Genomic DNA, 22,189 nt, shown 5'->3' on the forward strand with positions numbered 1-22,189 from the left:
CTGGGCATCTCCAGAGCCACAGACCGGGCCGCCCTGCATGAATAGCTGCTGTCGGGCCCAGGATCAACATAGACGAAAGTGAGTTTGAGTCAGGAAATGAGGCGGGTATGTGGCACTTGTCGCCGGAAACGTCAACGTCAGGGTGTGCAGAGAAACAAAAATACGGCCAAGAGACCCGGTTGGACATTTAGGTCGGCTAGTTCCGTTGGGTTTAACCGCCTGAGGTGCAGAGAACCATGGAACAAGGGAATGAGGAAATGCATCGACAGCCCATCATTTCGAAGATCGTCCGTTACAAAGGAATTGAATGTTCCAGTCGGAGCGAAGGGGGTGGTTTCGCTTCGACAGAGAGAGTTGGGCATTCATGCAGAGTCGACAATATCCTCAACCATGGTTCTCAACAATGCGGCTACATCGAGTATGCAAGCAACACGTACTCCGCAGAGAAACAGCCGATGGTCGACCGGGCACTAGGCCAGCACATGGGATGGCGTCTAAAACGTAGAAGAGGGGGTTTTGCCCCGCACCCAATCTGGATCGAGGTACGGAGTACGGAGTACGGAGTACATCGCTACATGTATGATGCGCAGTAGACTACATGAACACAATGTACCTACAGTAGTCGACCATCATAGCATAATGAGTGCTGGGCATCACATTGGCTGATTCTTGATTTTTTAAGGCAGCAAGGCCGGGATGATTCTTCGGGGCGACCCGCGCTAAACGGAAAAGATTCATTCAGAGCCAATCGATTGATGGCCCCATTAAATAGTGCCAATTCTTCACTCACATCACTAGTCTAATCGACCGTTCTGAAACCTCAGGCAGCCTGTAAGGTGTCCATGCAGTTGACTCAAGCACTAGCTAGGTTGGAACCATGGTTCGCATCGAGGGCTACAGCTCAAAATAGAACCTCACATGTACTCCAATATTCCAATACAAGGACCTAATATGCACTGCCAGCATAGCAATGCAAGAAGATATGAGCACACAAAACACGAAACGGTGCGATATGCAATTGTAAGCTATCCACAGCTTGTCCCATTTCAAATGTGATATAGAATGAAAACGCCCCAATCTGCAAGCCTGCTGAGTCCCCTGTCGAATCCGCGTTAAAGGATCGCCTAGAACCGGGCTGCGAGAAGTCCCGGGATTCCCGTCCAGCCGAGATGATTCGTGGCAATGAACAACAAAGAAGGAAATGATCCAAAAAAAGGTAGGTCAGAAAAAGCAACAAGAGAAACAGAAGAGAAAACATCACAAGAACATCCCAAATGAGAAGAAACTAAGCCAGAACAAGAAAAAAAAATAACCATATCCGGAGTCATTCGTATCATTAAATCATTAGGGCCACGTGCATTCAGCCATGTGCACCATAAATATCCAAACTAATGCAGGACCAACGCATTCATCTCATCATAGACTGTCATTCGCGCCAGGAACCTTGAAACTGAGAGCCAGTCCCCTGGTTTTTACCCCTGGTAGCTTAAGCAGATCCTCTGCGCTGGAGTACCTGACCGATCAGGCGTCGAGGGCCCATGCGCTCCAGGCTCTTTGCCAGCTGATGCTGGGCAGGCAGGATCCACGACGGACGCCGCTCATGAGGCCAGCGACGACGAATGCAGTCGTCAACTAGCGCCACTAGCCCCGTTGCCACAATCACACTAGAAAACAAATCAGCCTCATGTCTAATGATCGCCTTGTGCAGGGGTATCATAGTGGATGCAGTGCGTGCGTGGTGCATTGTACACGAACCACACACTTCATGCGAACTCGTGGATCAAAACAGAGCGTAACAAACAAAAGTAGGAAGTAAAAAAGTCAAAGCGAGCCGGTCCAGATCTAGAACTAACCAACGAGACTAGACAGGTGTTCGCGGGGATAGCACCGGGATTCAAAACTTACTCAGCAATATCATGCATGTTCTTGTAAACGTCAGGATCACTAATCCACAACGAACAAGGCGGCACCCAACCACCCTTACTTTCCTCCTCAACAACCTCCAACGGCGCCAGCGTATCTGGCACCAAATGCGCAATGGTCTTGGACGTGCGCGAGTCAACCAAAAATAAGACACTTCCTGCAGATCCCCCTCTTTGCGGATCTCACGACGCCACTGATACTTCGTGGACCAATACTCGAACTCGTATTTCTTCGTTGTCCCCGGACCCTTGCGACGCAACTCAACATGCGCGTAATTTGAAAACTCCAGCAAAATTGTCTCCCCCAGAATCGGGGAGGCACTTTGCCCTTCTTCAGAGTCAATTTCATGGTTTTGATTCTCTCCCTCCGTCCTCAAATGTCCAATCCTCCCTGTTCCGGAGTTTTGTCGCTGGAGCTCCGCATGCGCACAATGCCCATTCGAAGAACCGGGCCTTAACCCAGCAAGCACATTACTCCACGACTTGCCCGTTGAGGACCTACGCGCGTGGGCGGGAACACGTTCTTTGCGGGCAGAATGACATACCTCCCGTCCGGAATCTCGGCAATACCGACGGAACGAGAATTTCCGCGAGAGGAGATCATACATGCGCAAATGGAAGAGGATGATATCGCGCTGGGACCCGTCGCGCAGATGTACGGGCGTGTCGACGCGCAGATTCATATTGCCGTCGATAGTTGCGTCGTCGTGGCGGATAAGCAGCCTGCGTGAAGATGGGAAGAGAGGAGCGAAGGAAGAAGGTGTTGAGGGAAGTGCGTTCATTGGGAAGAATTCCTCCCGCTCGTTAACGCAGTAGCGACCATCGTAGGGGTCATCGGCCACGGCTTGCTGCTCTGCTTCAAGGTCTGCGGCGGAATTTGTTGTTGATGCATAGGTTGAGGTTGAGGAGCGGGGTCGAGGCTGTCGGGGCTCTCTGCACTCGTACTCGGGCTCTACCTCGGTCCTATATGAATGCCTCTGACTTGATTCTGTGATCCAGTCGCTGTCTTTTGGTTTAGGGGCGAGGCGTTCGCTGTGAATTGTTGCTGCAGTGCTTTTTGATGTTGCGCTGTCTGTGGAACTGCAGCTGCCGGCTTGGCAGTATTTATAGGAGCTCATGATGATGAGCTTTTCGGGTGTGATGCTTAGATGTGTTGATCCACTGATCTACAGTGAAGGTGAAATGGCGAAGAAGGGAAGAACTGGGTCGGGGTATATGTGGGGTGTGAGATTTTTTTTAAAAAATTTATCGGCCGTAAGCAAGCCGGTGGTGTGGTGACAAAATAAGGTATATCAGAACAATAGTTATCCCGGCGCTTGGGGATGACTTGAATCGTCCGGTTGATTCCGAATTACACAAACAGTTCGAGGAGGGGTGAGTGGGTCGAATCACCACGCGGGGTTGAGAGCGATGGCAATCTCTCTGACAGAGAAAATGCGAGCGATGTACCTCCACGAGGACTGCTGTCGGAGGATCTCGGTGTTGCTACAGTGTAGATGGCAAAAATCATACGACCGAGAGCCACCAAGACAAAAAGACGGGGAACAGGCAGGGGTGGGGGATTGCCTGTTTAAGAAGAAATCATAGACAAACTCAAGGAAATTAGGAGCAGAGTTCGTTTCGGAAGTGAGAGTGGAGGCAGGAAAAATAAAAAAAGAGACCTGTAACCCAGGAGAATGTGGAAACCGGACTGCCACAGTGTAGTATCCGAAGTATTTAGAACCAGAACATCAGAAGAAACCCTGGAATCATTGGGAATGTCCACTCGTCATATTTGGGTACCCATCCTTTGTTTTACATCCTAACTATCACCAAACAGCCCCTCCAAGATAAAAAAAAAAGGTAGATCCAAATCCACAAGAGTTATTTACGAGAGCCACAGCCACTGTCGCGTCCCATTTCAGATTTCAGGCTGTGATATAGCCCAATTACACCACGACCAAACCAGAAACAAGCCAGCCTCGCACCGTGGGCTATGCGTAAATCGACCTATGGGGGGAGGGAAGAACACCCTTCTAGCGCGCTATGTGCTGTGTGATGTGTCCCCAGACTGAGGACGAGCTAGTCGATGGCCTCTGTGTCTCATGTTCATTCGTGGCTTGACCCCCTCTTTGACTTTTGGGTTCTCCGAGGAAGAACCAGTCAGATCGGGAGGGCCTGCATCGAAAGGGCCTGGACACGATGTTCCCTGCTCGTACCTTGTCTTCCAGATACTGGCACGGGATTCTTCCATTATGTCAGGGTTCAGGCCCTTGAAGGCCCAAGCGCTTAAAAATCCTCCGTGTACCCCGTACGTCTACACAACTTCTAGTTGCATTGTAAAAGGCATCCCTTACCACGTACCTAGGTAGAGCATCAACAGCATAGACGTCATGGTAAACTTGGGAAAACCGTGGGACCCCCGCGGTCCGATCCGATCCATTCTTTCGCGGTGGGGGCGAACACAGGAACTCCTGGAGTGATCATGAGATTATATGACAAAGGACTATACAATAGCTATAATACGCCTTTTATGAGAAGGACATCTGACCTCATCCTCGGTCCCTGAACAGTCACTGGGATGATCCTTGCCCGGAGGGTTCGGGAACTTCAGACTTCATGCTCGCGACATTCCTCCGATCGTCACTTATCTGATTTTCGTCTGATGCAGAGCCATTATGTATGGGCCCTGACATGACGACATGGATCGACTAGAGTCAGTGCACAGACTGGTGTGGCCTGAACCATGTGGGGGTTAGATCTATCGTCAACGTCGCAACAGCCAGGGAAGGGGGATTCTATGATCGCATTCACATTCTTCACTCCGATCCGATCGTGAGAGGCAAGCACAATGAACGCATCCTCCAACTGACCGCCAATTCGACAGATCAGGGAGTTTATCAACATACGATGTACAAGAAAGTATCCCTTGGCAGCGTGGGCCGCAACCGAGAGAATATGTCCAATGAAATCTATCTATGACCATCCATAGCCCAGAGACTGCGTCTAATCTGGTTCATGCCGAGATGTTGATCGGGATATCCGTGAACATTACCCTGAATGGAACCCACAAGAAAATATGTCCAATCTGAAAGAGAAGCGAACGAATGAAGACAGAACGGCAGCAGGTTAGATCTGCACATACAGAGGCCGAGGAAGTTCCTCGCCAGGCTTGATCAAGGTCTCTGAGTGGCAGGTCGGGTGGGAAACTAGACCGGCACGACTTCCCGGGGCTGGTGGTCGGACTCCCACATAGGCTTCCCGTCGGTCTTCTACTGTGACAGACCAGGTGTGTAGTCCATAATAGGATGCGATGGAGTGAACCAGCCATCGACTAAGGAATATTAGCGGGCTGAACAATTAGGAAACCAGCTCAGAACATACCCGAATCCAGCGGCGCGGTCATTAACCAAAGTCTCGAGCACCATCTTCTCCCCATCCCGCTCACTGTGCGAGCTGATATTCTCCCGGAGCAAGCGGAGTCTCTCCTTCCGCTCGGGAGAATCATGCATCTGCCCATTACGACCAACAAAGACAATCTCATCTTCCGAATCATCACTGCCTGAGTGCTCTGGTGCATCCTTTAGCCCCTCTTTTTCAAGCAGGAGTTCCTTCTCATTCCACTTCTGGATAAAGGAACGGACTTCCTCTTCCAGATCTTGAAGCATGCCCCGCGCAGCACGCGCATGCTTAAGCTTCGTCCGAAGTTCCTTCGGAATATGGTGCTTCTCATTAACCCTCTCAGCTGCCTTCAGAGCCGACTGTTGATCTGCCACATGAGAATAGTGAACGTCCCATAGGGGCGCAAGGTAATACGGCATTGGGTCATGCCGAGGATAGGTCGGCTGGACATCCCAGTCCTGCTTCGACGGTGGTTCCGCCCAGGGATTGTGCAACAGACGATCTTAATGCTGGGTCAGCAATTACATCCCAAGCCGCGCCGAAGCCAAAAGGGATAGAGTTGGCTTCACCGCCACTGATCTAGTGAATGACAAACGTACCGTTCTCCCAGCGCTGTCTCCTACGGCTCCCATCCTTGCCCTTCAGCAGAGCTTCCCTACTCTTGAGAGTATCGCGACTCAGTGGCGCTCGACGTCGAAAAGCGACTGTCGGGGGGCGCGACTCGACCTTAGGAGTGGGTTCGTCATCAAGAGGGATCGACAGCGAGACGGTGGTTCCGCGCAGACCTGAACGTGTTGGGGTCGGTGTGGATGGAGCCCTTGCTGCGGGGGACGAATCTGAGAGGGTCAAGTCTTGCATAGCCATTGCTGCATGCTGCTCTGACCATGCGGCGATTGCTAGGGCTTGTTGAGGTGATAAGTGCCCTTGTGAGCCCTCCGGGCGCATGCGCGGATGGATAGCCATATTATACGCAATGCGATCTGATGAACGCAGTAGTTCTAGATAGAAAAGAAGGATAAGGATAGGATAGGATAAGAATAAGAATGAACGAGATAAGGACTGGGGGAGATGATACGCAGGGTTGTCGCTGCACGGGATAACTCGCTGGTCGCTGATTGGTGGAAACGGTCACTGGATAGCCCTAGCCCTGGTTTCCTATTTGGGGAAGAAGAACAGGATCTCAGCTGACACCAGAGTGAAGAGAGTGGACGCAGTTGCTATAGCGCGAGGCTGTCTGGCTAGTTTAGAGGCTGTACGCAGTACTCCGTAAAACTCTCGAATATAGCATCTACAACCCTTTGTCACCCTGAATATGTAGGTGCAAGCCTTATCCCCGCAGAGCTGTGAGTCACGACGCAGTTATAGTGGACCTCCGGAGTTTCTTGACTCGAGCATTCTCCACCGGATTTGACCCCAGACTCGTCGGGTCATACTTATAGTGCCTTTGTGCCTTGGGTTTCTTGGGACTCAAGATACATCGGGCGATGCTCTCATAGTTTAGATCATCAGCCCCTTCCAAAGACGCCCACAAAGCAGCGCATAACTTGCCGCCCTTGGGGGTCATCTAGACGGCGATCTGAGCTCGGGCTTAATTTATCTTTCGTGTCTGTTAGTACAGACCTGTCTCTGGGTTTCATAATACCGTCTTCTATGGTTGCTAGAAAGAACCTGGAACCTCCTGTTGCTCTATCTTATACCGAAAAATTACTATGTCGATCATCAGACTAATAGATGCACCTGAAAAGGATGCACCGCCTGGAGCTGAGCTGAGCCCGGGTGAAGCACCTACCCCCACACCAATTGTCTTTCTATTCAAGCAAATATTTGTCTTCCACTCTTCAAGTATATTTTATCGTGATGTCAGGTTTCGAGGTGGTTGGTATCGCCGCCAGCATCATCCAGATCGCAGACATTGGCGCTAAACTATCCGTCAAGCTCTGTGCTTTCTACAAAACAGTCAAAGTCGCAAACAAGTCCATGCAAGATCTTTCAAGCGATGTGTCACTTACCTGCAGCATTCTAAAAGAGCTCGGCAAGACTCTCGGAAACGATGAACAGACAAAGCTTTGTTCCAAGCAGGCATTTTCGACAGCACAAGATGTTTTAAAGGAATGCAAGTCGGTATTCGAAGAAATAGAAAGCGCAATCGACAAGCATAGCCAAGAGAATGAGCAAAGTCGCTTGATGCGACAGGCCCGAAAAATCACGATCGCACTCCTTGGATCGAACTTGGATGTCCTTAAGGGTAACCTAGAGAGGCTGAAATCGACGACACTGTTGATGCTGCATGTGATCATGTATGCGGGACAGCTTCGCAAGTGAGATTTTTTAGATTTATTATCATGTTTCTTGCTCTAACTTTGGCAGGACAAATATGAAAACAACTTTAAATGATCAACGCGGTCTCATCCAAACGCTTTTAGAAGAGAAAATCACAAATGATGCCAGATTCAGTGATCTTAGCAAATCTATTCAAGCTGTTTCTATGCCCAAAGATGATAGCTCGTTTCAGCCGTCAATGAATGCCTTGAGCATTGATCCACAGCCAACCACTCTCTCGAAAGAAGTGGGAGAATATTACACTCTGGTTCGAGGCCTACTCTGTCAAATCAATACATATCGAAATGTCCTGGAGCATAGTCGCTATCTCGGGATCCAAAATGGTGTCATGAATGTGCATTCAGCCGAAGCTGTTCTTTTTCAACACATTCATGGTCAGGCGACAAGCCAAATTTTTGCTGATCCTCTATTCAGATTTGGGGATCCTTCTCTATATGTAACTAGCCCAGTCAATTTTTGTCACGCTTCTGGCAAAAATAAGGCTGCGAGACGTGGAGATACTCGAGCAGAATCCTCTGATTGGTTTAAATTTGAGCATAAAATAGAGAGTGACAAACCTGGGGGCTGCAAGATTGATGGGGAAGTCGACCATGATTCGAGCCGTAGCGGGAAACCCGCTGATTTCAGTGCTCTTGATGCAATGGCTGGCGAGTCCCATCCTCACAGCTATAAGTACCTTTTGAGCCGGGGCCGGATGCGCTCTTGTTCTCCTTGGCCAGTAAGCACTCCGCTCAAGAGTGGTGCCAGTGCTAGTTCCATGTTAGCTGGCGCTGCGGCTGTGCGCTGTATGAACAATCAAGACCGTCAAACTCGATCTCGCTCCCGAAGCAGGTCCGCAAGCAGGCTCAGGCATATTGTTCCAATCGTGGGTGCTGGCTTCGCTACTGCTGCTGACACTGGCCTGTATGAGAGACAAAAAGACAAAGAACATGGACTCAAACGAAAGCGATCCAAATCCCCCTCTGATGACGATGTGGTCCGAGGTCGCTCTTACACTCATACCAATGAGAGCCTCTCAGGTTTTGCTGTCCGGTCTAATTTATCGCAAGACAAAGATGAGATTGACCTTGATTGGTCCGGAGAATCTGGTCCAATCCGGCTTGCAAGCTTCAGTCCCCGATCGGCTCCTGATACTGAGCTCCCAGGCCTACCCTTGTGCATATCCCATGACGAGACATCAGATGTAACGCTAGAAAGTCTAGTATTGCAGTGGACCACCATCAAACGAGAGGAACTCCAGCTAGAAAGAATTTTGAACAGATATGATTAATCCATCGGCTTTTTTTTAACACCCCGAGTTTCAGAATCAACTATCCACTGTTGAATTCGAGCGTCAACATCAGGACGCGAGCAGAATCGTGGTGCTATACGGCACTGGTTATTCAAGGGGCTGAACGTCCAAAGCTACGGGTCGGAGGGCGCCCATTTCCTCAGTAGATATGGTTCCAACTGGGAAAGCACATAGAGTGCAGGTCGTGGAAGGGAAGGTGTATAGCGCTCAGGAGTTGGTTTCAATTAAAATCGAACTGTCTGAATATGCCTGGCTTGGGACTGCCCTCGGCACCACTCATTGCTCTATTGTAACTCGAAATTCCTGATCTAAACTATTCCTATCATAGAAATCTTGAGAAGTAAAACGACATCTCTACAATAGATATCTAAAGGGACCTTTGAGAACACAGCTAAAAAGACTACCAACAAAACCACTAAAAAGGCATCCCCAGGCCGCTTTTCTGACCATATGAAAAGCGTCATCTTGCCTGCCTGCTTGCAAAGGGGACATCCCAAGGTGAAACCTTGGGATCTTGACTGGGTTATTAATTCCGTCATAGTAATTTGAGAATTCTGGTTTTTTGTCAGCTTTAAAACAGGCATACATTAGGTACCTATACAGGCAGCTAATTGGTTTTTGGTTGAAACTGACCCCTGGGCGCTATACAACATGCACTTTTGCATGTGTGTTCTGCATGGGAAACTTTTAATTGGACAGCGCCCACTGGTTACTTCCGCCACTGAAAGCGTACATATAGTGTTAAGCCTTTTCGAGATACTATGTATTAAATCAAGTCAAGGCTGCCCTCAGACCCCCTCTAATGTAGATCCCTATGTCTCATGAAAGTTCACTAACGTCCGACACATTCCAGCTCCCTTGACTTTAGACACTTTTTGTATACAGTTCAGTTGATTGCAATATCTTTCATCCTACCTGGTTTCGAGTCAGTATCTATATCACGATTCCTTCTGAACTCTTGCTCAATCTTCTCAACTACGCCCAAGTCCCGACCTATAGTGCCAAGGAGAGAAGAGGCAATAGAAATTTGGCGCGGTCGATAGAAAGGGTTCATTGATAGGGAATCCAGATGAGCATTCACAGGCCGTATTGTTGTGTCAGAAGAAAGCTCTAATTCTTTAGGCGAAGGAGTAAAGGTATCGCAGCATAGTACCACCCTATCAAAGGGGCTTTGCTGCAAGGCTGTGCTAGAGACCTCCTGGAACAAAACAACCTTCATTTGGCCTTCGGTTCCAGCCCTGTAATGAATGTGACAATTTCTGTAACACTTTCTTGGGTTCGGGAGATGTCGCATCAATGTTCCATGTCAGAAGCATTAGGTGGATTCAATGTATCCCCTTCGTTTGTCCTTAAGAGGCAGGTGGTCATGGTAGGCCAATCGCATTTATGGAATCTATCCTCCGTAATAGGACCTTCGTAATAGAAGCCTAGGTAGCTATAATACTCCGTACGGAGTACTCCGTAAAGGGAGAAGGATTAGATATTGGGTCTACGGCGTACCTACCTCTCCGATAGCCTATTTTAGACCATATGTTCCTTAAGCGCTCGGTCGCACCAATTTACGACCCATCATGTTCTCCTCGCCTTGGAGTGTGGGAACATTGGCTGATATAGCTCCGTCGATCCCTAGCTGGCCCCCAGTACGGAGTAGTTGCACTTGGCATAAGGCGTATTCCTTCATCAGCATTCTCGGTAATAAACCGTGCACCCATTGATCCAAGGGGTTGAATCATTCGGATTCTCTCCGGTCGGCGTATACGCTGGATTTTAAGCATGAATTTGTGAGGCAGCTCGGAGTACGGAGTAGAACTAAGAAGAGATCTCGCATCGCTGAATGAATCAGCCGGAAACACCGGATCTACGCCCATTGCTAAGAATAATATGACACAGAGCCTCGGTGGTTAGCGCGCGGGGTCCGAAAATGGCTTGGCACAGGGCGCGTGATACCGTGCTTCAGCCGTGTCTCCTTCCGACAGCGTTTAAAAGAGATCCTGGACCCTCGTGTTACATACTGATTTATCCTTATTTTCATCTTGTTAATACTATCCATCATGAAGTTCCTCTCCCCTCTTGCGTTGAGCGCAACGGCAGCTGCCATGGCTATGGTGAACCCAGAGCAGCAACCACTAGCGCCGTCAATTGTGCAAAACCCACAGGCCAAGTCTTTGATCGAGCTAGCCCCATACCGAACTCGCTGGGTATCGGATGAAGAGAAATGGTCCCTCAAGCTGGTGAGTGGCGATCTTTCCTTGGGTCATGACATAGTGCTAACAATCTGGACCAGGACGGAGTAAACTTTATCGATGTCACCGAGGAATACCAAACAGGCTCCTATGGCACCCTTCACGCATCACGGGTCGTACACTACCCGAAGGAGATGGAACATTCGCATGAGATCTTGCCTTTGGCCGAAACTCTCGACAAGAAAAACATGAGGAGCAACCTCAAACACTTCACCTCGTTCTACACGCGCTACTACAAGTCGCAAACAGGCATTGAGTCTGCAACTTGGTTGTTCGACCAAGTGACCGCCGCAATTCACGAGTCCGGTGCGAGCGACCACGGCGCGACCGTCGAGCGCTTCGAGCATTCTTGGGGTCAGTTCAGCATCATCGCCCGCATCCCCGGTCAGACGGACAACACCGTTGTTCTCGGCTCCCACCAGGATAGCATCAACCTTTTCCTGCCCTCTATCCTGGCTGCGCCGGGCGCAGACGATGATGGCAGTGGAACCGTTACTATCCTTGAAGCTCTCCGTGCTCTGCTGCGGTCGGAGACCATTGCCCACGGCAAGGCCCGCAATACCATCGAATTCCACTGGTATTCTGCCGAGGAGGGTGGTTTGCTCGGATCTCAGGCTGTCTATTCCAAGTATAAGAAGGATTCGCGAAATGTCAAGGCTATGCTCCAGCAGGACATGACTGGCTATGTCCAGGGTACTCTGGATGCTGGTGAGCAGGAATCCGTGGGTGTCATCATCGACTACGTCGACCAGGGCCTCACTTCGTTCATCAAGGAGGTTATTACTACATATTGCGATGTGCCATATGTTGAGACGAAGTGTGGTTATGCATGCTCTGATCACGCCTCCGCTAGTCGGTACGGATACCCTTCCGCATTCGTCATCGAGTCCAAGTTCGAGAACTCCGATAAGAAAATTCACACCACAGAGGACAAGATCGAATATTTGAGCTTCGATCACATGCTGCAGCACGCGAAGATGAGCTTAGCTTTCGCTTACGAGCTGGCTTTTGCTCCCTTCTGATTTCCTCTCTGTGCTTGGTTTACATGATACTGTAGTTCGGCGTTTGTGCGATATACCAAACTGGGTTCCCTCGTTAAGATACATTGAGGTTCAATCCATTGATGTCCCTATTTTTTGTTGGTTTCGAGGGCTTATACCCTAAATTCCCTCAATCAAATGATATGACTTGTTATTTCTCTTCTATCATGATAGCAAAGGATTCTTCCTCTGTGGCTCAATGATTAAAGAATGCTATTCCCTTTACATATTTGATCCTTATAGAATTGAATTCATGCGTGAATGGCCAAAGGGATACTGTAGTTACCTTGTTCTTCACTTAGATAAACATTCGTTCTATTGAACTCATATTCTTCAATTTTCGATCTCTCCAGCCCGAGGATGAGACGACTACCTCCATCTACTAGGCATAAGATGTCACACCTAAGATGCAACCACGGGATAATCAGAATAGCCTATTTTGCACGTGAATCCCTGGATATTCGACTTGAATAATTAGGGACAGGCCAAGTAGACAACTGTCCAAATATGGAGTGGCCTGGGAGAATTATTATCAAAAGCACTAATTCTTGCATTCATATATATATATTCTAGTATACACTCGTTATATTGGTATTTGTGCATCGTTTCTTGTGCGTGTTGTAACAGATTTGTAGGGGCATTAGTATATAACCATCGGATGCTATGGCTGAAGTCAATCCTCGCCTCATTTTAAGGAGTACTATCATACTATCTGCGGGTTGATCTGATACTGCTTCAGTCAAATTAATTTCAGAGACAGCATCCAGCAAGCTTCTTCACAAAGAACGGGGATGAAAGGGGCAATAGTTGTAGGCAATTCAATGTCGATCTTCACATACATCTAGCCCTGCCAAGAGTTTAATTAAGCATCAACACAACCGCAACTTCTTAATAGGATGTTCAGTAAATTTTGAACAAATTCCTCAAGGTTCTTGTGCAATTTATAGTACTCGGGTACATACTGATAGCTTGCAGGTACTCTACATTTATATATGTATACTATCGAGGTACAACCTCAACAGGTACAACATGGCACATCCATGGATCATCCATGACGTAGGGTTGCTCACCGATTCGCCGCACGTGATGCCCCTCGATCTTCTACGAAAATAATCTTCACCGTTTCCTTCTCTCAACTGCCACTAATTGCTATTTCTACGCTCGTTTCGAGCAAACCTTCCCCCCTGGGATATATCATCCCAACCCCTCCCCATCCGCCAGCCCCAAAACTGCCATGAGCTCCTCTACTCCCTACGCCAAAGAGCTGCAGCTCGCTAGCTTAGCTGTGCAACGAGCAGCTCTCCTGACAAAAGAGCTCCTCTCGGCTGTTGACAAGGGTGCCCTTGACAAGAGTGATGCCTCGCCCGTCACAATTGCCGATTTCGCAGCACAAGCATCGATCATTGCAGCCATCCACAACGTCTTCCCAGACGACGATATCGTCGGCGAAGAAGATGCCACAGCTCTCCGCTCCAACCCGGAGCTCCTCGAAAGAACCTGGGAGCTAGCGACCAGCATTCATCTCAACGATCCGGAAAGCGAAGCCCTTCTACACACTCCGAGCACTCGCGATGAACTCCTCGACCTAATTGATCTCGGCGCAAAGGGCGCATGCACCCCAACAAGCAGGACATGGACCCTGGACCCCGTAGATGGGACAGCGACATACATTCGCGGCGAACAATATGTCGTCTGTCTCTCACTAGTCGAAAATGGAATCCAGAAAGTCGGCGTCCTAGGCTGCCCGAACCTGCTGGAATCAGGTCTTGTTGCGGAAGATCGCGTCGATCGTGATGGTCACGGGCAGATGATCTCAGCAGTAGCTGGGCAAGGCGCCATTATCAGACCCCTGGGCCTTGGCGCTTTGCTGCCCGCACGGCCACTCGAAAAAATCCCGCAGGTTGAAGAGTCGGGCGTGCAATTCATCGATACGCGAGCAGCGAAGACGCAAGATCTAGAGTGCCATGGTCGTGTTGCGGCTGAGCTCGGCTGCTCATGGCCGAATCCGGTGGATTTGTGGTCTGCGCAGATGCGCTATGTCGCTATTGCGAGGCAGGGCGGATGCAATGCCTTCATCAAGGTGCCGTTGAGCGATAAGTATCGCTCGAAGATCTGGGATCATTCGGGTGGTATGCTTATTGTGCAGGAGCTGGGATGTCTCGTTACAGACCTTGAGGGGAAGCCGGTTGATTGTGCGCAGGGCCGCACTCTGGCCGGGTGTTATGGCATGGTTGTTGCGCCGGTCTCCGTTCATGGCAAGATTCTGGAGGCCGTGAGGAAGGCACGGGGGTTGTAAGGTTCTCTATATGGTGCACTTTCTACATATACGGTCTTGTCCTTTTCGCATTTTGGTCTTGGTCTTGATACTCTTGATACCCTACATAATCATATCATTGGCATGGTTACTACTCCGTATATTCTACTACACTCTTGAATCGGCGGTCAAGGCACAGATGCACTGATCGTCCTCGTGTGCCGGCATGAGGCGTGAAAAGCACTGGCCCCTTGCCCCGCATTTCCAAGCAACCTTGGGAGGTCACATCGTTCAGCGGTCTTACGACGTGCATTCTAGCAAAGCTGGCGGAATAGTAGGCACTGTGTGTATTTCATACTTCTTCTCGTTATTTTTAGGCTCGGACAGTCTCCGGCGCCAACCTAGACCCAATTGCGGGTCTTGGCTTTTGTTTTGGTTTCCAATGCCTTTCAAGACGTTTCCAACATTTACCCCCACGCCTTAGAAAATAACTTCAGGATTTTTGAGTTGAGTTTGGCGATTATTGACTTTGTATTCTTGCCATCTCAGGCTGATCTTTGTGTTAGGATTGTGCACGGGGATCGACGTCTGGCAGAAGGTTGCGCCAGGTTATAGTTCGGTCTCAGTATGAGTACCTAAAGTTTGAGATGGCGCTCAGTCCCCTGTTGTTAGGAACACAGGTACTTCCAACAGGGTGCTTTGGATCATGAATCACTGTTATTCAGTGAATCTCATCAAAGATTCTCGTGCAATTTAATATAGAGCTATCTTAACACCCAGAATGATGTAGATGGAGATATCCGCAGACCCCGATAAGATAAAGGTGTTGATGTCATCACCAGTTCTGGAGTTGACCTCATCTGCATCATTACCTGTTCTTGGAATGGTCTGATTCTATTGGGTCCAAGTCTGATGACTCCATGCGGGAAGTCCCTTTGGTCAATCTTATTATAAGACAGACCCCTCTCCTAAAATCTTTCGCTTTTTGAATCCCGTTACACGTACTCGGCTTCAGGTTGAGTAAAGGAGTCTAACAATCATGGCCAACTTTAACCCGTTCGCTAGGCGCGAAACCTACAGCCCTGGCTCTCTGAATACCTATCGCGTTCTTGCACCTCTCACGTGGGCGCTGGTCCTGGTGGTCGGCATCTACCACTCCGTCCACTCGCCAGACGATGTTAAGAATGGCAAGAAGCTCTGGAGACAAGCTGATAAGCACAACACTCCATTCAGCCAGAACACTACCTTGACTGGCGTTTTCTGGTTAGTTCAATCGGCGCTCTTCTTTTGTGTCTAAACCATGCGCGAACAGGTCACTGGAAGAATATCCCAAACTAACCGACATCTAGGATTCTCCTGCTCCTGTCCCAGCTCAGCTATGTCTGGCACCTCTTCTCCAAGAATGATGCCCTCGTTGCAGCAGCTGCTAGTGTTGCTTCGCACTTCATTCTGAACAACCTTTTCCTCTTCGCCTGGATCCTTCTCTGGACCCGCAATCACTTCTGGGGGGCAGAGATCATCCTGATCGCCCACCTTATCAATCAATCAGTTACATACTGGCGCCACCGCGGTCTTCCGGCTTTCGTACATCTGCCCGCTGTCGCTGGCCCGTATGCCTGGACCCTGATGGCGCTGTTCTGGAATGGCGCTGTCGCCGTCCACAGCCACAATCTGCCTGGTCGTATTGTCGCTAATATCTTCATCTGGGTCATCCTTGTGGTTGGACTGTTTGATATTGTCCTCTGGGAGGATTATATTCTTGGATATTGTTTGAGTTGGTTGACGTTGTGTAAGTCATTCCTTTTTTTCTACGCCTTTTATCATTACTCTCACTCTCTTTTTCTGTGAGCGCATCGCTAATATATACATATACTTGCAGCACTTGCCCTGCGACAAATCGCCATCAAGATCATTGCTTTGCAGTGGATCTTTGCCTTTGTTGTCTTTGGCGTCTTTTTGGTCGTGTCTCTCTACATCTCCTCGGTGAAGTATACTGGCCGTGATAGCCTCTTCCGTCGCGTGGCGCATCCCGAATCGACAGAACGCGAACGTGAGCCGTTGCTCAACGAGGGGGTGTGAGCTTAGTCGTGACGCAGTCTCGAAGGACCCACTGCCACAATCAGTGGTACCTGTGGGTTGTTAAGGCATAGTTGTGGGATTGGACCGGCTGAAGGCCTAGAACGAGAACCAATCCATGGGAACGAGATCATGTGTGGAGGATAGGGAGGATCCACAAGCCCCATTCTGATTTTGGAATAGTTATGCACTGTTTTATTGCGATACCTGGAGTACCGTTGTCGTTGTTTACATATAGTCAGGGCTGCACACTAATGGGAAGAGGCTTCGACCCACTTGGACTGGAGATGGCTTGATGCTCGATATCCAATTAGGTCGAGTAGTTTCGGGCTTCATATTGTAGGATGCAAGGAATAAAACGGATAATTATTATGAATCCATAGGGAATCAATCTCACGAGCGATCTGATCACCGTTTCCAAGACTTCCCCCGTGCTGATTCGGCGCGAGGCACGTCTTCTAAATTGGCCCTGAGCGTTGCCCTGACAACCACCTGCACCTCTCCACCCTGTTGATGCAGGCTGCGGACGAAGGCTGGACTTTGTTTGCCCACTTTATCGTTTAATGTTGTCTCCGCACTGTCAGGTTTCTCCTCTTCATTCATCTTGATTGTGTGTCGAGCATTAACATCGTCATTAAGGTTCGACTCACATTCCTCGAGAGCATTCCTCAACTCCGAACTATTCACTAACCTGCCAAATCTGACAGGACCACAACCTTTTTTTGGTCTCAATATCCCCGAGTGACGTGGCTCAATTCCTCAGTGTGCAAGTTGTGTCATCCGTACACACTGCAGGTACCACACAGCGTACTATGAGGGAGTGAATCGAGAAACAAAAACACACATACCCAAGTCCACGTTCGACCATGAACCGCTATCCACACTCCAATTACGGCGATGCGCCGCCCGCATACCCCGATAACGAAACATCGTCCTTTCTGTCGGACCCCGAGTCGCCGATCAATGCCTCGCGTCTCAATGGAGGCACACTACGATTGTTGCCAACCAGCGGTGATGGCGCCAGTGACTTAGCCAGTACCCATAGAGCTCCTTCGCCCTCTCAGTATGAGCCGGACTATGACCACACTCCGTATGTACTTCTTGATTGTTCCCCATGCTGCCCTGTTTGTGTCCACATTCCAGTGGTTTCCCTTGCTACGGGCCCACGTGCACCCACATCTCTGACTCCTTCGTTGACATCACGGAGAGGTCGGGAGTAACCTAGGCTCTGAGGAATTGTCTATTGATTGACATTGCTGATGGGCGCGGGCCAACTCCTTACTATCGCGGCTCAACCATCTTCCCCATAAACTCTCTACCCTAGCACATTGTTTGTCGTTTTACCTCAAATCGGCCCTCTTTGCGCCGCATTTCAGGCAAAATGGATCATTCTCCAAGGCCAAGGTCTAACCTCAGATCGCGGAGTTATAGGAACGGACAACATAGAGGCTATGATCATTATTACGAAGTGCCCAGTGTGTCTTCACCCTCACGTCCGCCATCCAGCCTAGCCAGTGGGCCCCATATCCCGCCTCCAACAGCAAGCCTCGCAGACTCGTCTATCTACCCGTCTATTCCCCCACGCACAGGATCCCCAATTCGCCCGTGGAGCCCATCGCACATCCGAGCCGGATCCTTTTCAAGTGTTGGATATGAACGCGCCGATATCAATGGCAGTCCGCGACCCGGTACACCCAGCTCCAGGTATGGGGGTAGCCCTCGTCGGCCACTACCTCCCGCTCCTTTGTTCTCTGGGCCAAGAACGACAGTGGATACGAGTATTGACATTGGCGATGGCCACGGCGGAGAAGATCCGTTTGGCGGGGATGGACGAACAATTCACCACACCTCGCGCGGTAGTGTTCGATCATTCATGAGCGAATCAACAATGTTGGGAGACGAGAAGGATGGCTTGGAGAAAATCGACCTCGATGAGGAATACGACGACGAATCACATATGATGGATCCTAACCTTCATTACGGCCCCGCACCTGAAAAGCAGGGTCGTCGGGGTGTCCGATCCAAGCAGGTCGCCAAAAGAGAAGTCCAGCTGGTGAATGGTGAGCTGATCTTGGAGTGCAAGATCCCTACCATTCTTCATAGCTTTTTGCCTCGCCGCGACGAGCGTGAGTTTACCCACATGCGATATACCGCTGTCACATCCGATCCAGATGATTACGCGGAGCGCGGTTACAAGCTTCGACAACAAATTGGTGCCACTACGCGCGAGACAGAGCTCTTCATTTGTATCACCATGTACAACGAAGATGAAATTGGCTTCACCCGTACTATGCATGGTGTCATGCGCAACATCAGTCACTTCTGTTCGCGAACCAAGTCGCGTACTTGGGGCCGTGATGGATGGAAGAAGATCGTTGTTTGTATTGTTTCTGATGGTCGTAAGAAAGTTCACCCGCGTACTCTCAACGCATTGGCTGCCCTGGGTGTTTACCAAGAGGGTATCGCAAAGAACATTGTGAACCAGAAAGAGGTCCAAGCACACGTGTACGAGTACACCACGCAAGTTTCGCTCGACGATGACCTTAAGTTCAAGGGTGCCGAGAAGGGCATTGTTCCATGTCAGGTCATCTTCTGTTTGAAAGAACACAATAAGAAGAAACTGAACTCCCACCGATGGTTCTTCAATGCTTTCGGCCGTGCTCTACAACCCAACATTTGCATTTTGCTTGATGTTGGAACCCGCCCAGAGCCAACAGCGCTATATCACCTGTGGAAGGCATTTGATCAGGACTCAAATGTTGCCGGTGCTGCCGGTGAGATTAAGGCTGCCAAGGGCAAGAACATGCTCGGTTTGCTCAACCCCCTTGTGGCCAGTCAGAACTTCGAATACAAGATGTCGAACATTCTTGACAAGCCGCTTGAATCAGTCTTTGGTTACATTACTGTGTTGCCCGGTGCGCTCAGTGCCTACCGGTTCTTTGCCCTGCAAAACGATGCCGATGGCCATGGCCCACTCAACCAGTATTTCAAGGGTGAAACACTTCATGGTCAGGATGCAGACGTTTTCACTGCCAACATGTATCTGGCCGAAGATCGTATTCTTTGCTGGGAGTTGGTTGCTAAACGAGAAGAGCGATGGGTGCTGAAGTTTGTCAAGAACGCTGTTGGAGAAACTGATGTGCCGGATACTGTCCCTGAATTCATCTCCCAGCGTCGAAGATGGCTGAACGGTGCTTTCTTCGCCGCCGTGTACTCGATTTTCAACGCAAAGCAGATCTGGAAGACGGATCACACTCTTGCTCGAAAGATCCTGCTTCACATCGAGTTCTTTTATCAATTCCTCAACTTGCTGTTTACCTACTTCGGTCTTGTGAGTTTTTTCTAATGTCTTTTTAGTTGACTGGACATCACTGACTTTCAGCAGGCCAATTTCTATCTCGCTTTCTACTTCATTGCTGGATCTTTGGCTGATAAAAAGCTTGATCCTTTTGGTCACAACATGGGCAAATACATTTTCATCGTTTTGAAATATGCTTGTATCCTGGTTATGTGTTTGCAGTTCATCATCTCGTTGGGTAATCGACCGCAAGGGTGAGTCTCTATTACGCTATCAATGCTTGAAGTTTTGGCTAACTGGTTTTCTAGTGCTAAAAACTTGTACCTGACTGGAATCATTGTGTATGCCATTATTATGTTCTACACCGTCTTCTGTGCTCTCTACTTGGTGGTCAAGGAGTTACTCGCACGTGCTGGTGTTACCGACGATATGGAAGTTGGCGATGGTCTCATGATGAACATTGTCCTTTCTATGTTGTCAACCGTGGGTCTCTACTTCTACGCCTCGTTCCTCTACCTGGACCCGTGGCACATGTTCACTTCTTCGGTTCAATATTTCCTACTCATGCCTAGCTACATTTGTATCCTGCAAGTGTACGCCTTCTGCAACACCCACGACGTTACGTGGGGTACCAAGGGTGACAACGTGATCCATACTGATCTCGGTGCCGCAAAGGCCATCAACGGCTCAACCGTCGTCATCGAGATGCCCTCCGAGCAACTCGACATTGACTCTGGCTATGACGCCGCGCTGCGCAATCTCCGTGATCGCCTCGAGGTTCCTGAGCCCCCACCATCCGACTCCCAGTTGCAAGAGGATTACTACCGCGCTGTCCGTACTTACATGGTTTGCATCTGGATGATCGCCAATGTGATTCTCGGCATGGCCGTATCAGAAGTCTATGGCATCGATGCCGGTGGCACGAACGTGTACCTTGCCATCATCCTGTGGTCTGTGGCCATTCTCGCTGGTATCCGTGCTATCGGCTCAACTACCTACGCCATCCTGAACGTCGTCCAAATGATCGTCGAAGGAAAGACGAAGTTCGATGCCGGTAACATGTCAAATTTCGCGCCTAGTTCTCACGGTGGGTCTAGCACCGGTAATCCCTCTGAGGCTGGCGCTAAATCCGCCCGTCCTGTCCGCTACGGCGGCGGTGCTACCATGAAGGATAGGTTTGCTGAGGCTCGTTGGTCTGCTGGAAGGCTCGTTGGAAAAGCTATGTTCTGGCGTAAGTAGAGATGATGAGATGATTTCTTTGCGTTTTTCTTTTCTTATGGGATTGGGTTTCTTTTGTCTATCCCGCGGAGTTCGTCTTTGGAGTTTTTTCCTTTGAGATATCAGGTGTCTTATGTTGTTTCTTTTTTCTTTCTATGATGGAAATATTGTCACGATAGTTTTTGTTTTGTCTTAATGCTCGTTGCTTGTTGAAGTTACGTTGATATGTGTATTGATGGATGTACTTATGCGTTCCCTATGGGGATTTGAATCAATGTTTTTGATGACTATCCATGGAATATTGCCTTTATTGTATGCTCTTTGTAACATGCGTATGCTCTATAGCGATAGAAGGAAGTAGAAGTACTTTAATAGCCACGTCTCTATACCAACCGAGAAACAATGTGTGTGTTCGCAAGGGGCAATATGGCTCCGACCCTCACCGTGCGGCGTAGGTTAAACGTCAAAATCTTTGTTTAAGGATATTTTCAGTCCTTTAGCGCTCAAAGAACATAATGTGAAACCCTGGCGCTTAGTGGACTTGGCTTTGGGGCCAGGGCACAGGGATCTACGGGGCCCCGAGGACTCTCCCCCACCAATCTCAACGATCAGTTAAGCGCCTCGAAATCCCCGAGATCAACTGCTATTATTACCTAGAATGAGAGCCTCAGTACGGAGTAGCAATAAGTTCTGTCTAAAATATGATTCTCTTGGTCTTTGTTTGAACCTTTCCACCTCTCCTTCACGCTCTCAATTAACAAGGAAGAAAAATGCTTCGCCTCATCTTCCAAATAGCATTCCTCGCTATAACCACTACAGTCCAAGCACGCCAATGCTATCTCACAAATGGACAAAAAGCAGACTCAACTTTCCAACCGTGCTTTCCAGACCAGGAGGACAGCCCATGCTGCTCATTAGGAAAAAGTAATACGACTCCGAACGACATCTGTCTCTCGGGCGGCGTATGTTATATCCAGGATCCGAATTTCCGAGGTTTGCTACGACAAGGCGCTTGCACCGACAAGACATGGAAGAGCGGACAGTGTCCTGAGCTTTGCGATACACGTAAGAGCTTTTCTAATCCACACATTGCAGCAAGGTCTCAATAACTAACATTCGATCGTCT

At 49.2% G+C, this 22,189-nt stretch overlaps 8 protein-coding genes across 8 annotated transcripts; 5 read left to right on the top strand and 3 right to left on the bottom strand.

The window, feature by feature from the left end:
• Positions 1–1,486: 1,486 nt before the first annotated feature.
• On the bottom strand, positions 1,487–3,040 carry N7457_003431 (uncharacterized protein; the record flags this gene model as incomplete). Its single annotated transcript, XM_057174476.1, has 3 exons — positions 1,487–1,664; positions 1,906–2,042; positions 2,078–3,040. The coding sequence occupies 3 exons, from the start codon at positions 3,038–3,040 to the stop codon at positions 1,487–1,489; spliced, it is 1,278 nt and encodes a 425-aa protein (XP_057034627.1).
• Positions 3,041–5,030: 1,990 nt separating this feature from the next.
• Positions 5,031–6,266, bottom strand: N7457_003432 (uncharacterized protein; the record flags this gene model as incomplete). Its single annotated transcript, XM_057174477.1, has 3 exons — positions 5,031–5,235; positions 5,286–5,805; positions 5,903–6,266. The coding sequence occupies 3 exons, from the start codon at positions 6,264–6,266 to the stop codon at positions 5,031–5,033; spliced, it is 1,089 nt and encodes a 362-aa protein (XP_057034628.1).
• An 894-nt stretch (positions 6,267–7,160) lies between these two features.
• On the top strand, positions 7,161–8,913 carry N7457_003433 (uncharacterized protein; the record flags this gene model as incomplete). The annotated part of the gene is made up of 2 exons (XM_057174478.1): positions 7,161–7,621; positions 7,671–8,913. 2 exons carry the CDS (start codon positions 7,161–7,163, stop codon positions 8,911–8,913), a joined length of 1,704 nt encoding a protein of 567 aa, XP_057034629.1.
• A 2,072-nt stretch (positions 8,914–10,985) lies between these two features.
• Positions 10,986–12,199, top strand: lap1 (putative aminopeptidase; the record flags this gene model as incomplete). The annotated part of the gene is made up of 2 exons (XM_057174479.1): positions 10,986–11,165; positions 11,219–12,199. The coding sequence occupies 2 exons, from the start codon at positions 10,986–10,988 to the stop codon at positions 12,197–12,199; spliced, it is 1,161 nt and encodes a 386-aa protein (XP_057034630.1).
• Positions 12,200–13,451: 1,252 nt separating this feature from the next.
• N7457_003435 (inositol monophosphatase family protein) lies at positions 13,452–14,513 on the top strand (the record flags this gene model as incomplete). The annotated part of the gene is made up of 1 exon (XM_057174480.1): positions 13,452–14,513. The coding sequence occupies one exon, from the start codon at positions 13,452–13,454 to the stop codon at positions 14,511–14,513; it is 1,062 nt and encodes a 353-aa protein (XP_057034631.1).
• A 997-nt stretch (positions 14,514–15,510) lies between these two features.
• N7457_003436 (DUF1774 domain-containing protein) lies at positions 15,511–16,550 on the top strand (the record flags this gene model as incomplete). The annotated part of the gene is made up of 3 exons (XM_057174481.1): positions 15,511–15,734; positions 15,821–16,260; positions 16,351–16,550. The coding sequence occupies 3 exons, from the start codon at positions 15,511–15,513 to the stop codon at positions 16,548–16,550; spliced, it is 864 nt and encodes a 287-aa protein (XP_057034632.1).
• A 405-nt stretch (positions 16,551–16,955) lies between these two features.
• N7457_003437 (uncharacterized protein) lies at positions 16,956–17,150 on the bottom strand (the record flags this gene model as incomplete). The annotated part of the gene is made up of 1 exon (XM_057174482.1): positions 16,956–17,150. One exon carries the CDS (start codon positions 17,148–17,150, stop codon positions 16,956–16,958), a length of 195 nt encoding a protein of 64 aa, XP_057034633.1.
• Positions 17,151–17,413: 263 nt separating this feature from the next.
• On the top strand, positions 17,414–21,084 carry chsB (chitin synthase class II; the record flags this gene model as incomplete). The annotated part of the gene is made up of 4 exons (XM_057174483.1): positions 17,414–17,637; positions 17,979–19,878; positions 19,933–20,099; positions 20,154–21,084. The coding sequence occupies 4 exons, from the start codon at positions 17,414–17,416 to the stop codon at positions 21,082–21,084; spliced, it is 3,222 nt and encodes a 1,073-aa protein (XP_057034634.1).
• Positions 21,085–22,189: the final 1,105 nt, after the last annotated feature.

Source organism: Penicillium paradoxum, assembly GCF_028828445.1.
Source record: "Penicillium paradoxum strain IBT 22861 chromosome Unknown utg000003l_segment0_segment0, whole genome shotgun sequence".
NCBI lineage: Eukaryota > Fungi > Ascomycota > Eurotiomycetes > Eurotiales > Aspergillaceae > Penicillium > Penicillium paradoxum.